The sequence below is a fragment of the Pocillopora damicornis genome, chromosome 11 (genome assembly GCF_964200805.1).
Source record: "Pocillopora damicornis chromosome 11, jaPocDami1.2, whole genome shotgun sequence".
In the NCBI taxonomy this organism is placed as follows: domain Eukaryota; kingdom Metazoa; phylum Cnidaria; class Anthozoa; order Scleractinia; family Pocilloporidae; genus Pocillopora; species Pocillopora damicornis.
Genome location: NC_142680.1, coordinates 14,154,902 through 14,169,462, shown reverse-complemented (window position 1 = coordinate 14,169,462; position 14,561 = coordinate 14,154,902). Strand labels below are relative to the sequence as shown.

The 14,561-nt window shown below is 36.7% G+C and overlaps 1 protein-coding gene across 1 annotated transcript; it reads left to right on the top strand.

The window, feature by feature from the left end:
• Nucleotides 1–18: 18 nt before the first annotated feature.
• Nucleotides 19–13,775, top strand: LOC113681769 (mucolipin-3). Its single transcript, XM_027198886.2, has 13 exons — nt 19–509; nt 2,234–2,398; nt 3,748–3,898; nt 4,542–4,611; nt 6,010–6,106; nt 7,423–7,531; nt 8,123–8,238; nt 9,373–9,522; nt 10,259–10,360; nt 10,941–11,063; nt 12,004–12,216; nt 12,691–12,851; nt 13,022–13,775. The coding sequence occupies exons 1-13, from the start codon at nt 168–170 to the stop codon at nt 13,092–13,094; spliced, it is 1,872 nt and encodes a 623-aa protein (XP_027054687.2). The 5' UTR covers nt 19–167; the 3' UTR covers nt 13,095–13,775.
• The last annotated feature ends 786 nt before the right edge of the window (nt 13,776–14,561 follow it).

The window sequence follows — 14,561 nt, the reverse complement described above, 5'->3', positions numbered from 1 at the left end:
CACGGACACGAAATCGTCATGTGATTATTTCAAAACATCACTGGAATCAAGTGAAAATCAGTGTGTAGTTGTATATTTGGACGCTTTGCAAATCTTCTTAAGATCCTCTTCGTTGATTTAAAGCTTGACCTCCTCCTGTAAAGAAAACGTGACAATTAATTGTTATTATGACCTCTCCAACCAGAGAAATTTCCCGGAAATCGTCTGTTGCGCGTTCGTACTCAAGTGAACTGGGCACTGTTCTGGAGGAACAAGCGGATGACGAAACGGACCAAACTTCTGCGATAAATCGTTCGATTAATGAGCAGCAGGCCCAAAACGACACTTCCTCTAGTTTTGACGGGAGCGAAGCCATGGCAAGCTTGCAATCGAGTCCAAGTCAACGAGAAATCATGAAGACGAAGATCAAATATCACTACATGAATCCTATTCAGAAATTTCGGGCCAGACGGAGAAAGCCATGGAAGTTGGTCGTTCAGATCGTGAAAGTCTTTCTTGTTACCATCCAGGTAAGATTCAGTGGGTGAAATTATTGTACAGAGCAAACTTTCTGCGTTTTTATCCATAAATGTAAGTGGCTACGCCTCATTATTGGGAAACGAGTGGAGGACGGGCCTTGACATTGCCAGTTTCTACAACACTGCAAGTGTCAAGTGAATCATAACAGTGAAGAAATATGTCCAAAAATTATCGCCCGTTACCCGCTTTCAGCCGAAGAACAAAATGAAAATACAAAGAAGAGTCGTTGGTACGCGTTGTTGCATTATTTGATAGAGATATTATAAAAGCCTGTTTTACTGATACAAGTGAAGTAAAATATTTTGTTGTCTTATCGTGAATCTCGGACAGAGAAAAAGCTGAATGCCTGTGTGGAATTGAATTTCTGATCCTCAGATTTCGCGGCTAACTGTAATTTGCGAAACGAAACGAAACGAAATAAAAATCTGTAATTTGCGAAATGGAAGTATGCTAATGATTCGCAAAGTAGAAATTTCTATTGTGCAAATTATAAGCATAATTCTATTTCGCAAATTACGGATTTCTGTTTTGCAAATCATTAGCATATTTTCATTTAGCAAAATCTGGAATTTTATTCCGAGACTCAAGAAAATAAAAGAGCTCGAGTCAGTTACATTTTCCCAGCAAACATGATATTTCATCTAGAAACATGCTGCGACACTTTCCATGTGCATTTACGGTTAAGTAAGTGTCGTGTCACGCATTCGAATCATTCATCGACAACGCACATTGTTGCACCTTATAGACAGTAAAGCTACAGCGTCAAATAACATTTCAAATTACTTTTGCGCTCTGTGGCCTTAAAACGACGTATTTGAGTTATTCACGAACGTAGTGGAGATTTGGCAAAGTTCATCACGTAGATTTTGCAAATCATTAGCATATTCCATTTCGCAAATTACATATTTTCGTTTTGTTTCGTTTCGTTTCGTTTCGTTTGGCAAATTACAGTGATCCGCTTTCGCAACATAAAGCCCCACCACTGAGTTGTATAGTACCCCACGGCGAAGTAGGCCATTATTTGTGAGTAAAAGTGTTAGTTTCTAAGGAAGCTGTGATTCTGCATCGCTGGGGGTATTACAAGAATTGAAGATTATCAACGGAGTTCCTAAAATTGACATTTCTAGCATTAGCCCTTCATTGGAGCTAAAAATGTCAGCTTTAGACACTCTCTACGGTGGCCCATTGCATCATCAACTCAATTGATTAAAATATTATAAATTCACATTAATTAATCAATTACCTGATGATTCATTTGCAATTATTTCACACTGGCTGCATACTACTAAGATCAACAAATTCCTCTGTGTGCCTAGGACTTGAAATGATGCTAATTTTAGATTCCCTTGTGATTCCAAAAAAAACATATAAATTAAAAGTGAAACCTCTTTCTTTCTATGGTAAATTTTCAAGTTTGAATGGTGGAGGAAAATGAAATTTTTATTTTGAAAATAAAGAAAATTCATTTGTGGAAGCATGCAACCAAAAAAGTAACAAATTGAATGAAAAAATGAATTATTCTCAAGAAATGTCCACAATACTCATAAACATATTCAAACTGTTAGAGCAATCCTTTAACCTGTTTAATTTGAGGTGATCTTTAGGCAGTATTGACAGGTATTAGAGGTGGCGAATTTCACAGTTTTCCACCAGATGTAAGTTTGATTAAGATTTGTTTGTGCATAATACATGGACTTTGCATATTTGATTACAGATATGTTTATTTGGACTGGATCGTTTTTCTTTGGTTACATTCCTGGAGCATAACCACATTGCTTTGCGACACCTGTTTCTAAAAGACTATCAGGGAAAACAGCAAGATGTTATTGTGTACACAAGGAAAGAACTTTATGATTATCTTCACTACGCTCATGAACAGGTATACATTTTGTAACATCAGTTAAACATAAGTACTTTTCTAATAAAAATCTTTGGTACTGTGTTAGGTGGTATTACAAGAGAATTTGGTTTTACCAACTGAGTTGATTAATTAAAATTGGCTACCGCAGAGAGTTTCTATTAAGCTGATGTTTCAAGCCTCAGCCCATCAACCTTCACTCTGGCAAAGGGCTAAGGATTGAAATGTCAGCTTTAGAAACTCTTTCTGGCTGCCAATTTACATAGAAAATTTTTCTTAATTTTTCATTGAGAGATGGGCAAAGGCTGCATAGTCACCCAAAGGGAGAGGGTGTTAACCCTTAAACTTCCAAGATCTCATTAATAATTCTCCTTATTGTTTGCCAAATGATTCTCATTATGTTAGTTTGGAGAATTTGTTATCGGATTAATTAGTAATCCCACAATTGATATTTTTCTTTATTCTCATCACTTGTCTGCATGATATTGTATAGATGTAGTAAAGAGAAATTCTGCCGTGGTCACTCATGGAAGTTAAAGGGTTAAGGATGCCAAATGATTCTACTGTATATATGTACTCCAAGGGTGGTAGGGTGAGGGTGTTCAAGATTCCAAATCATTTTCATGTATACCCCTAAGGTGAAGCAAGACACTATAGGAGTGTTGTATTATGTGTCGATTAATTCGAAGTTTCAACATCCCCCCTGGGCAACCCCACAGGCATTTGAACTTTTGTAAATTGGTGCCCAAGGGGCATAATTCATGGTCAAATGCCTAACCCATTTTTTTCTTTGTAAAAGGCAAGATCAGCAGCAGTGACTCTCTACACATTGACCAAGCTTTAAAAGTTTGACCCTGTAGACCTCTTCCTCTAAGACATTCACTCATTAAAGAGAAAGATTTACCTCAAGCACCTTCATAATTAAAGATATAACACTTGTATTCCACTGGAGAGACTTGACACTTACACTTCAAATTTCCCACCCCAATGAATTCATAGTCAAGAAGAACCAAATGCAATGATTATCAGGTCAAACTGTGGCATTTAGATCTGTGTCCAGTTGTTCAGAAGGTGGATAATACAAAAAATGGATAAATTGCTTTCCAGCTGACAAGTGTGAGCAAAAGGTATTGCACTTTTCACTGGATAGGTCTTTATTTGGTAGATAGCGTTATCCAACCTTCAAACACCCAAGGCCTGATTAGTCAACCAAGCTAACCAGGCTACATTGAATAAGGGTGCCTTGTGTCCTACAGTAAGGCAGTGTAGCCCATGATTATAAGATTGAAACATGTAGGTAAAGCAACAGCACTAATCTTGATTTACTTCAATCTTTTTTAGTTTTGTTTTGTTTTTTGTTTAATTTTCAGTATTATCAAATCACCACAGCCCCACTTGGAACATATAACTACACACATATGAATGGCACTGAACCTCCAAAAGTACAACTATGTTACAGCTACTACAAAAATGGAGGAATTGAAAACAACACATATGTATTCGATCCCAACATAACAAATGGTGAGTCACTGATTCTGTACTGACAATCGTGTAAATTGAGAATTTCTTTGGGAGTTAAAGCACTGTCTTGCAGATCAATATGACCACTTCATCCGAAACTGAGAGGTGTATTTTTTTGTACATACATGTAACACAATTGTTTGTATTGAGCATTACTATGTCAAAATTCTTGCCTTTTAAAACTCTGTGGATTGAACTTGCAATTAGTTTGTTTGTTGTTTGGAATAATGGTTGCCACAAAATTGTTGTGGTAAGCCATAGCTACAAAGATGTAAATGCATTCACTAAACAACATTAACCTTTTAACTCCCATGAGCAACCAATATAGAATTTCTCCTTACAATATCAATACAACATCAAGCAGGTAGGTGATGAGAATAGAGAAGAATATCAATTATGGGATTATTAGTTGATCCAATACCAAATTCTCTGAACTAAGATCACAAGAACTATGTGGCAGACAGTAAGGAGAATTACTAATGATATCTGGGGAGCAGATAGAAGTTAGTCATTTAGAACTAAATAGTATGGTATTATATGACCTTTGTTTGTTTGGAATAATTAATGGCCACCTGAATTCTATTACGTCAATTAAATTTCAACTTTCAGTCTTTATTCATTACGATGTCCTTTTCTTTGGTAGTGTGCTTTTATCTGGGTCGTCCTATAAACCACGAGCACATTATTACAAACAAGTCCTTCAATCTGGGAAGGTAGGAAGCATTTTTATTACCAACATTTACTTTCAAACAGTAGCTGAGGGGCAAAGATTGTTATGTAGAGACTACTGATGCTATTAAATTAAAGCTAATAGCATATGGATACAGCAAGGAATCAAATTAAATTGGGATCAGTTTGTAGAGGGGCTGAGAAAAGGATTCCCTACTCCCCCTGCCAATTTTCTTTTATAGATACGTTAGATAAAAATAGATATTAGATAGTTAATCAAAATATTTAAATTCCACAGCCTCCTAAGGCTGCATCGCATGGAATTTGCCAAGAGTTAAAGTTATATATACATGTATGAAATAACAATTTTACATTCAATGTAAAATGACTGTACAGAAAAAAAATACATCATGAAAGTTCTACCAACTGGACATGGATGGAATACATGTGCTCATATAATGATTAATGCACATTTTTGGCAACATTAAATGGAGCTGGTTTCTAAAATTGTTTCTGCTAATGTCCTTGGGTGGTAGCAGATGTTGGAGTTTATGTGCAATATTACACTTCAAAAAAAAGGGTATAACACTGTTCTTGCATGGCACCTGTCTTTCAAAGATCTGATGTTATGCAATGCTAGATTGTGATGTAATGAAAGGCCACGAGAAATTGATTGCAAAAAGTGCAGGCCTCTGAACATGCTCTGGGTCTTTCCTTAAGTGAGCAGGAAATGCATGGTGGAATAAGTGTGTGCAATACTCTAACACCAGCCTAATGTAGGTAAGACAGAAGCAGATCATATGATGAGCTGGAACATTTTCTTGCTTTAGGAAGATCAAGAAAATTATGCGCTTATTAGCCTTTTTGATTACCTTAGAGTTCAATTCCATTGAAGGGTATTAGATATGGTTACCTCAAATATTTTGGCTTGGGCAGGTGGGCAGATGGGCAGACCCTTTATATCTACCTGTATCCCAGATAAAGCAACCCCTTAAAGATAATCAGGAGACAACAGTAAGGTTTGATTCCTCATATGGACATGTCCCTTGCTCATGAGAAGGCAAAAACATCTTTCTCTATTTCTTTAGCGAGCTTAAAACCATACGGTCTTTCCAATTCTATTTACAAAACATGACAATATCAACATTGCTGATCCTAGCAGTATGCAAGACACATGTCATATTTGAACTTCATAATGAGCCTTGCTTGCCATAGAGTCTCTTTGGCTGACAGTGGTAGAGCATGGGAGCACAGAAACTGAAGGTCTGAGGTGTGTTCTTCATGGGGACTCAGAACTTTTTCTTTGTCCCAGTTGACAAGACAAAAAACATCTTTCTCAAAACAGTTATTTTAATTTTTAATTATAAGTACCAACTTCATGCAGGCCACTTAACAGCTTGTTGCTGTTCAAATAAGAACATCATATTGTTCAATTGAATTAGGTTACGTCACATCAGCTTGAATTTTTCCTTGAAGACAGTGAATTTGAAGAATGTCAAAGCCTGGGATAAGCCAGCCTGTTATCAACTGAGTGTAATGGTGAGTTGGAAACTGAATTTGAAGTAAAAGGGAAGGAATAATATGAAAAAAAACAGAACCTAAGAAAAAAAATTGACTTTACTTTGTTGTGCTTCCTATTTTGGACATTGAATTAAGTGTGAACAAATCTTTTGAATTTCTCCAAGTCAGAGTAGTTATCTAATTTTAGTTTTGAATTCATCATTAGTTTTGCCAACTAGGGCCTTTCTGCACTTGCAGACAAAACTAAAATTGTCCTGACAAATTCAAAGGACAAATCTTGTCTTGACAAATTTCTGTTTTATTTGTTGCATCAGCAATAAAAATTTCAAAGCTGACAAATTCTGTCAGTGCCTGATCTGTACATTAAAGACCAGCCAGCATAGTTTGCCAAAAAATTTCAACTCCAATATCTAGGATTCATCCTAAGTCATTTTAAAGTTTTAGAATCCCCAATATTTATAACACAAGACAATTATTGCCTTTCTAGTAATAAAAATCATTTCAGTTTTAATTATTAAATGTTGGTTGTAGCTTTTATGAGAAATGATTGACGGTTCATCTCGGTTTTTTTAGTAATTCAATTTTATCCATTTTTTAACCACCACAAATTTTATCAACATGTATTGCATTATTTTGAAGATTTGCCAACATTTGTCAAGTCGCAACAAACCATCAGCACTTGTAATATGGTGGTGATGACAAAATTTTTTTCTAAATAAACAACTTTTTTGCCAGTGCAGGGAGGTCCCCTGTCTTTGAGTTAGCAGTGTATTGCATCTAATTAAGTTCACTGACATGTGTTAGTTAATTTGCTCAGGTCTTTCACATCAAATGATTAAATTCAAAAGAAGCATACAGTAGCATTAGATTACCAGAACTCCATGGACACTGTATCCCTGGCTAACCACTGTTTAACCCTTAACATCCTAAAATCAGTATGGATATTCTCCATAGCACTCTTTATAGATTCCTAAACATGCTGACAAGGAGAATTTGTTTAACAATCAAGAGTTTCTCTAGTTGGTTCCCTAATGTTTGATTCAGGGTGATATTGTAAGGAGAGATAAGGTGCATGTAGTAACCCTCGGGGTTTAAAGGGTTTTATAAAAAAAATGTTGATCATCTGCAACTTAAAACAAAAAAGTCTTCAGTATTAGTGCAGCCATGCCACTTTCACTATAAATTATACATTCTGCTGAAATTTTCTGAATATGCTTGTATATTGGACAAAAAAACTGCATTACATAGCAATCATGAATTATGATTGATACCTGACTTAGTTTTGTGACTTCTAAAGACTGACTGACAGAAGGAATTGTTATTGTCATTTTTAGATTACATTTGATAATGTGAAGTATGATGGAAGAATGCCAGTTGACCTTGATATGAACAACACTTGGTTGCGGTGTGAACATGGAAAAATAAAGGGCCAGAACCGCTTAAGTAAGTTTCACCTTAAAAAAAAAACTTTAGTTGTCAAATGAAGTGACATGATTTTCTCATGCTGTTCTACTTATTGAAGGTAAGAAAGAAAAGGTGGGACAGGTTCATAAGATTGTCCTGTGGTAAAAAATAATGATATTAATTGTACATTAACATGTAATTGGAGGCAGATCCAGGATTTTTCTTAGGAAGGGGTAACTTGTAATGAATGATGAAGCTGACAGGTGATGCAAACAAGTTATTTTTGCCACAATTGGCAGTTATGTTACAATCTGAATGGCCAATTTGCTGTTGTTAATAAGGGTACAGTCAACCCTGCTTGCATCAACATGTCACAATCTTGGTCATGCACTGAGTTGTGGTAAAAAACAAATCCACAGTGGTTAGTGTGGTCTGTACCTGCACTCTTTGTAACAATGATATTCCTCATCACAGTGGTCAAAATTTGTTGCGCATTCACTTGGCCCCATCACGAGTCCATAACATTTTGACTACTGTGATGACAAACATCCTTATCAATAGGAGAACAGACCATGCTAAACCACTTTTGATTTGTTAAATTTATAAGTTTTCAATACTTTACTTTTTCAGGAACCCACTTCATCACTACTACCTTGGTGATGTTTGATGTCATTGTTATCTCCTTCTGCGCTCTATCTCTTATGCTATGCACAAGATCAATTTACAAATCTCTTAAGTTGGCCAAGGTTATATAATTATACACTTTACCACTATTTTACTGATCAAATCATATTGAGTCAATGGAACACACAGAGCATGTACATGTATAAGAAAGTGTATTTCTTTTTCAAGAGAGCAAGGTCTGAAGAAAGATATTGTTAATTCTTGCATATAGATACATACTGTGGGTGACAAGGAGAGAACATATGGATATAGAGAGAGTGGGATAGAGGCAGGAAGAAGGGAGGATGGTCAGATATTTTTACTGGTATGCAAGGTTGGTAGGGAGTGGAGAAGGTGATGAAAATGAGAGGAAAGTGAGGTAGTGAAATGGGAAGAAAAAGAGAGGAGGTTGGGAATGAGTGATGCAACAAAGGGTTGAGGTAGCAAACAGGGAAGATCGTGGTAAATTGGAAAGAGTCAATAAAGGAAGGAGAGACAGGTAGGAAGGGGGAAATGAATGTAAGGAGATGAGATGGGGAGGACAGGAGGGAAGGTAACTGAGGAAGGGGGGCTGGGAAGAGGTAAAGAGGACTTGAAAATAGGAAAGAGAGAGTTAGATGGGCAATAGAGTTGAGTGAATAGAAGGGAAAGGAAATGGAGAGAGAGTGGTAAGGGTTGACAATTTAGCCAAGAATGGAGGAAGAGGACAACTGAGAGTTGAGGTTGGAACTGGGAGATTCAGAAGGGAACAGACACAGGGTTGCATAGAAGGAAAAAGGTGAAAAAGTGAAAGGTAAAAAGGATGAAGGGTTGTTGATAAATTAGACAGGTAGGCAAGGGGTGATGGAGAGTTGAGGGGGGAGGGGAGAGAGTAGGGAGAAGGATAGGAAAGACAGTGAGATGTGTTAGGGTTGGTAGACACTCTAAGGAGGAAGCTAAGGAGGGTAAAATTTTTGAAAATTCAAAAAGTGTTAGAAAAGTCACACCAAGGAAAGTGAGCTATGGAGCTGTTTCACATTTTTTTATGCTATCAACACTACACTCTAAGCTAATTCCTCGTCAGGATTAGAAAATTGATCAATATTAAACCTTAGTGAGTGTGCATGTAATTGCCCACAACACTTTGCTTTTCCTGTGTTGCACATAAAAATTATCCATAACTTTGCATCCATCATCATTTTTAATGCTTTTCTATTAATTTTTTTTTATGACGGAAGGAGGCTGCTAGCTTTTTCAAGAGTGATCTTCATGAAGACTTCACCTTCTCCGATTACCAGGAGTTTGTCAGTCTATGGTTTATTGTTATCATGTCTAGCGATGTCCTCACAATTGTTGGCTCTGTATACAAAATGGTCATTGATCAAAAGGTGATCTCAGATCAAAATGCTATTTCTCCTTTTAGAGTTTCCCTTACTCACATCCAGAGAGTTGAGAAAAATAGAAACATGAATCACAACCGAATACTTCTCAAAGGCAGTAATTTACTGCAAAGCTATTTCTGATAGGAATCTTCTTGATTTCTTCAGCTAACCTGCAAGCAGGCCTCATTATTAGTGCTTCAGCTTGTACAATATGAGCAGGCAAGAGGTCTGCAAAGGGTCTGGGACTGATAATGAGTGGAGATTAGTACCAGACCCCAAACAATTCTCTTCCTGATTTGTCTCAAAACCTCTCGTTGGCAGAGAAATGTGCATCATGCAATGCTAATGTGCATCATGTGTTGTTATTGACTCTTAGCCTGCATGTTGGACACAAGCCAGAAAAAAAATGGATTGAACACATAAAGTCAAAATTTTTTCGACACACCTTGCCACGTAAAGCATACATACATGTACTACATGTCAAATGGGTCAACAACTGAAAAGATAAGTTTGTTGGTTCAGAATATTTTTGAAAAATTTGCCTATTCACCTGTCTTCTTAGTGCCTGACTTACTGTTGTATTTCTGGTCATACCCAGACTCATGGGACAGGGGCCAGTTTATGTCATTTTTAAACTTTGAGATAAGAAATTCTTGGAAGTGCTATTGAGAAAACTCAACTTATGTTTCCTTTTCAAGAGGTACACTTATTTTAAAATGGGAATGTTCTGACTGTCTTTCAGGATAGTGATTTCTATAATGTCAGCAGTATATTTCTGGGAACGGCAGTTCTTTTGGTCTGGATTGGTCTTCTTCGATTCCTTGGCTACTCAAAGAAATACAACGTAATGTGCTTAAATTTTTGAACTCCCTACGATAAAAATAATGATAGTAACGATAAAAATAATGATAGTACAGGTTTTTGACTGCTGCAATGTCAAAATTGTTCTTTATGTTTTCTGTCACAATTTTAATTCTGAACTTCTACACACTTTTGGCCTAATGTCCTGATATGATGTTAATACTGATAAAAAAAAAATAATCATGATAATAATGAGGATAGTGGCAATATGAAAATAAAGAACATTAAAAAAAGTGATAATGGAATTGGCAACAACCTTGGATTTTTTTAGCTCACTTGGTAGAGCACTGCACCTGTTTTGCAGAGTTCACAGGTTCAACTCCTGTACAGGCCTGAATTTTTCACAGGCTTGATTTTTACTATTGCTAAAATAAGTAGTATTCATTACTGTGAAGATCACTCTTATCTTCACTTTTAATATACAGTTGAAATATATTGTATTCATGTATTCGCAGTCATTCTTGAGTATTTTGGCTCAGAATTGAGCGTTCTGTTTAATTAGTTGACAAAATAATGCCACATTTCTCTGCTCAGGATAATAATTTCTGGGGATATTTCTGCAGATTCTTTTAGAGACTCTGAAGGCGGCGACTCCAAGTATGGCCAGATTCTTCATATGTGTGATTCTGATATTTGCTGGTTTTATGTTTTGCGGCTGGATTGCCTTTGGTCCTTTCCACCCTAAGGTAAACTTCAAGGACGAATTTTAGCCATTTTATCTTGCATTCGTTCACTTGCCCTCTTATTTGACAAAGACCCTCACAGCCTATTATTTTTAACACTTGATGCAATTGTAGTATTATTTTGGTATTTGGTAATGCTTTGTTATGGTATAGTTAAGTTGACGTGATTCTTTGCGGTCCATTTTTTCTTTCTTTACTCTGTATTTCAGTATTAAATGGAACACAAGATTATTTTCAGTTCTTCGGCAAACAAACCTAAATTAAAACTATGACTCCTGATAGAAAAGTCTGAGTTAAAAATCTGGTCAGCCTGCAAGAAGGCATTCTTTATCAGCACTAGCCTTATACCTTCCATAATTAATTTTGGTTGAGCGAGTAGTCAGAAATCCATATTTCTTAACAAAAATTATGGCCGCCATCTTTGATTTTTAATAACACCGAGGGGGCGGTCGACAGTCAAAAATAAGGAGAGGGTGGAGGTGGGGCGGAGGAAGATTTCTTTTTGCCCTTGCCCCACCCCCTACCCCACCGTCCATTCGAACTCCAAGTCAAACACGGCCCGTAGGATAAACGATTGCTAGCTTATGACGTTAGCTCGCACTTAAAAGACACCTGCAGTGCAGGCTATATCAGCGCTGCACGAGTATTTCTTTGCCTGCAGAAAGTATGAGCCCTTGCGTGAACCAAGCTGGCGAGAGGTGTGAAAGAGTGTAGCACCTCTTCAACTGAACGTCAGTATGCGCATTCTCCATGCTGTTATTTATACATTTTTTAAGGTGCTGAAACGGAGAATATGTGGAACAATCAAGAGGTTCTTTAGTGGGTGATCATTTCCTTTAATGTGTGATTCAAGATTGAAATTGTAAGGAGAAATTAGAAACTCCTGAGGTAAAGGGTTAAGGCTCCAAGGTTTAACTTTTCATGCCTTCATGTTTCATTCCAGTTTAAGTCGCTCGTCATAACTGCAGAGTGTTTATATTCAATGATCAATGGAGATGATCTTTATAATACTTATGCGGAGATATCAAGATCCACTAGCCCTTTCAGTGTGTGGATATTCAGCAAGATCTACATCTACACCTTCATCACGCTCTTCATTTATGTGGTATTGAGTTTATTCATTGGTATCATTGGGGATACATATGAGAGACTAAAGGTATGTAGAATTCGAACTTTTGCTCTTCCTTCAAGCTGTTGAAATGTTACATCTGGCAAGATCAAACGTGTTGTATTTATTCTCTATCTTTGGTTTTCACAAGTTAGATTCGAGAATATTTTTAAGCAGAGACATTAAATGATCCTTTGGTGGACTGCAATTCAAACAATCGCCAAAAAGAAGCCGAAAAAGGGGCTTCGACAGGATTCGAACCCAGGCCTCCCAGATACCAGTTGGACGCGACTACCCACTGAGTAAGAAATCCACACGTTAGGAGCGAGGCATATTTTAGAGGGTTATTATTTTCTGTAAAGGAATCTGATCACACTTTTTTTAATGAAATAAATTTTATTTGACCTGCGGATGAAAATTGAACCAAAGAAATGATCATCCCAGAAGGACTACAATTTAAGGAATCGCAGTAACGGATTGATTTCATTCAAAATTTGGAAACATTTTTGTTGTATGCGTCAGGATATGGGGCATCTGCCAGAAACGAAGATCCAAAAGTTTCTACATGAACCAGCTAACGTTGGCAGATCAGTTCAAAGTGGTCAAGATTACACAACAGATACGACGCCTACAACAGAAGCTATGGCCGCTCCCCCGCAAAGGGAAGGAACGAGTCGTTATGGGTAAGAGCCGATTGTGCATTGCATTGGTTTGGTTTGCTTAGATCAATTAGCTTAGATAAATTTTCAATATACCAGTTTGTCAAATTATGTATTGATATCGTGTGGAGAAGTTATGTAAAGTCCACTTGCCAACGTCTTCTTTATCTTTTGATTTCTCTTTAACAATCCAGGAGCACTTGTTCAACCAGTATAGTGGATACTTTCATAAGGAATTTCTCCCTAGATTCAACGGGAGTCGAGTGAATAATTCAACTAGTCCTGCAACGAAATATCGTCAACTTAAAAACTTACTGCGTCGAGCGCAGAGCAAAAAGAGACTGTAGAAGCTGTGGAAGAGAAAATGTCTTCGCACTCCTGATAAATGCAGATACATTTTTACTATGTGAAAATTGCTAAACTGGAACGTTGCAAATGGTTTCTCCGATAAGTAAACAATACTAAAGTTTAAATCTTGAAATTTCAGCCTAGAACGTTAAACCTCAGCATAATTCTCTGAGGAACTCTCTTTAGAGTTTTGCATCTAATCAGTGAATCCCCAAGCTTTTTAAACTTCAAGTAGCAAATTGATGGTTATTTTGAGAAGCTGCTGGGTTCAACTGGGTGACAATATTTTACATTAACAGATTTAATTAATTAGATTTTATATCAGTAAATGTAATGAAGCTCGAAAAAGGGCCGAAACTCGTAAGCTTCTGGAGGAAGATTTATCTCAAAAGCAAGGGTAATTTTGATGTTAAATATTATCATTGAACAACTTATCGTGAATATTTTGTGCATATTTCTGCGCAACACACCTATGTAAAATATTAATTTCGTCTTTGTAATTTTATAGACAATAAAATTAACAAAAACTATATTTAAGTAAAAGATGAAGCTTGTTACAACTTTTATTAAGAAATGAATAAAAGTATTTCAGAACTTGCATTGCGTAGTATGATAACTCTTTTTCCCTATTTAGCTAGGGCTGTAATGCATGTCTCTGTGCCCGTTTGTTTCGCGCAATTTGTTCAGTATGCGGCCAAATTCTTCCCTACCAAGTTCAATCCTCTTTTTCTCATAATAACAGATGGTTCGGAGAGGAAAATATTTGCCGCCAGTTACTACTGTGACAATCTTTGTTCGTGGCCACACTAAGTGATACGAACTGTACAATACATTACAAACAAACAAATAGTCAAGACAGGCAACCTGTTTGAAGCACCTCGAAGTGCATGCTGGACTAGGCGAAAAAAAAAAGTGAAGTACATGTAATACTTGATGCTGTAATTGGTTTTGCGTCTGGTTGTTTTAGAAAATGGATTAAGATTTCTGGACCAATCCCAAAGTGTGGTGAAATTAAGCCATTGTAATCCCACACTTAGACACCCATTTGATTATTTCGTTCCTTATTTGTCTTTTTTTCTTTCTAGATTTTATAAATTGATAACACTGGACCTCTTCCAAGGGCGACTAGGCGAGTATTCAAGCCTTGCCCCTGTCCAATTGCAAATATCACGAAATTTCTCATTGTGTTACTGTTGTCGATTTTTTTCCTTAAGCCATAATAACATAAAAATGATAGCTTTTTTTACGTTTAAACAAACATGAGAGATGAAAAAATGGACGGACAATGAACAAGGAAGGTATGCGATTGAGAGGCGAACAGGTCTTTGTGACAAACTTGAAAAATCTGGCTATCTTTCTATCCATCCCAGTCTCGTGTAAGTCCTT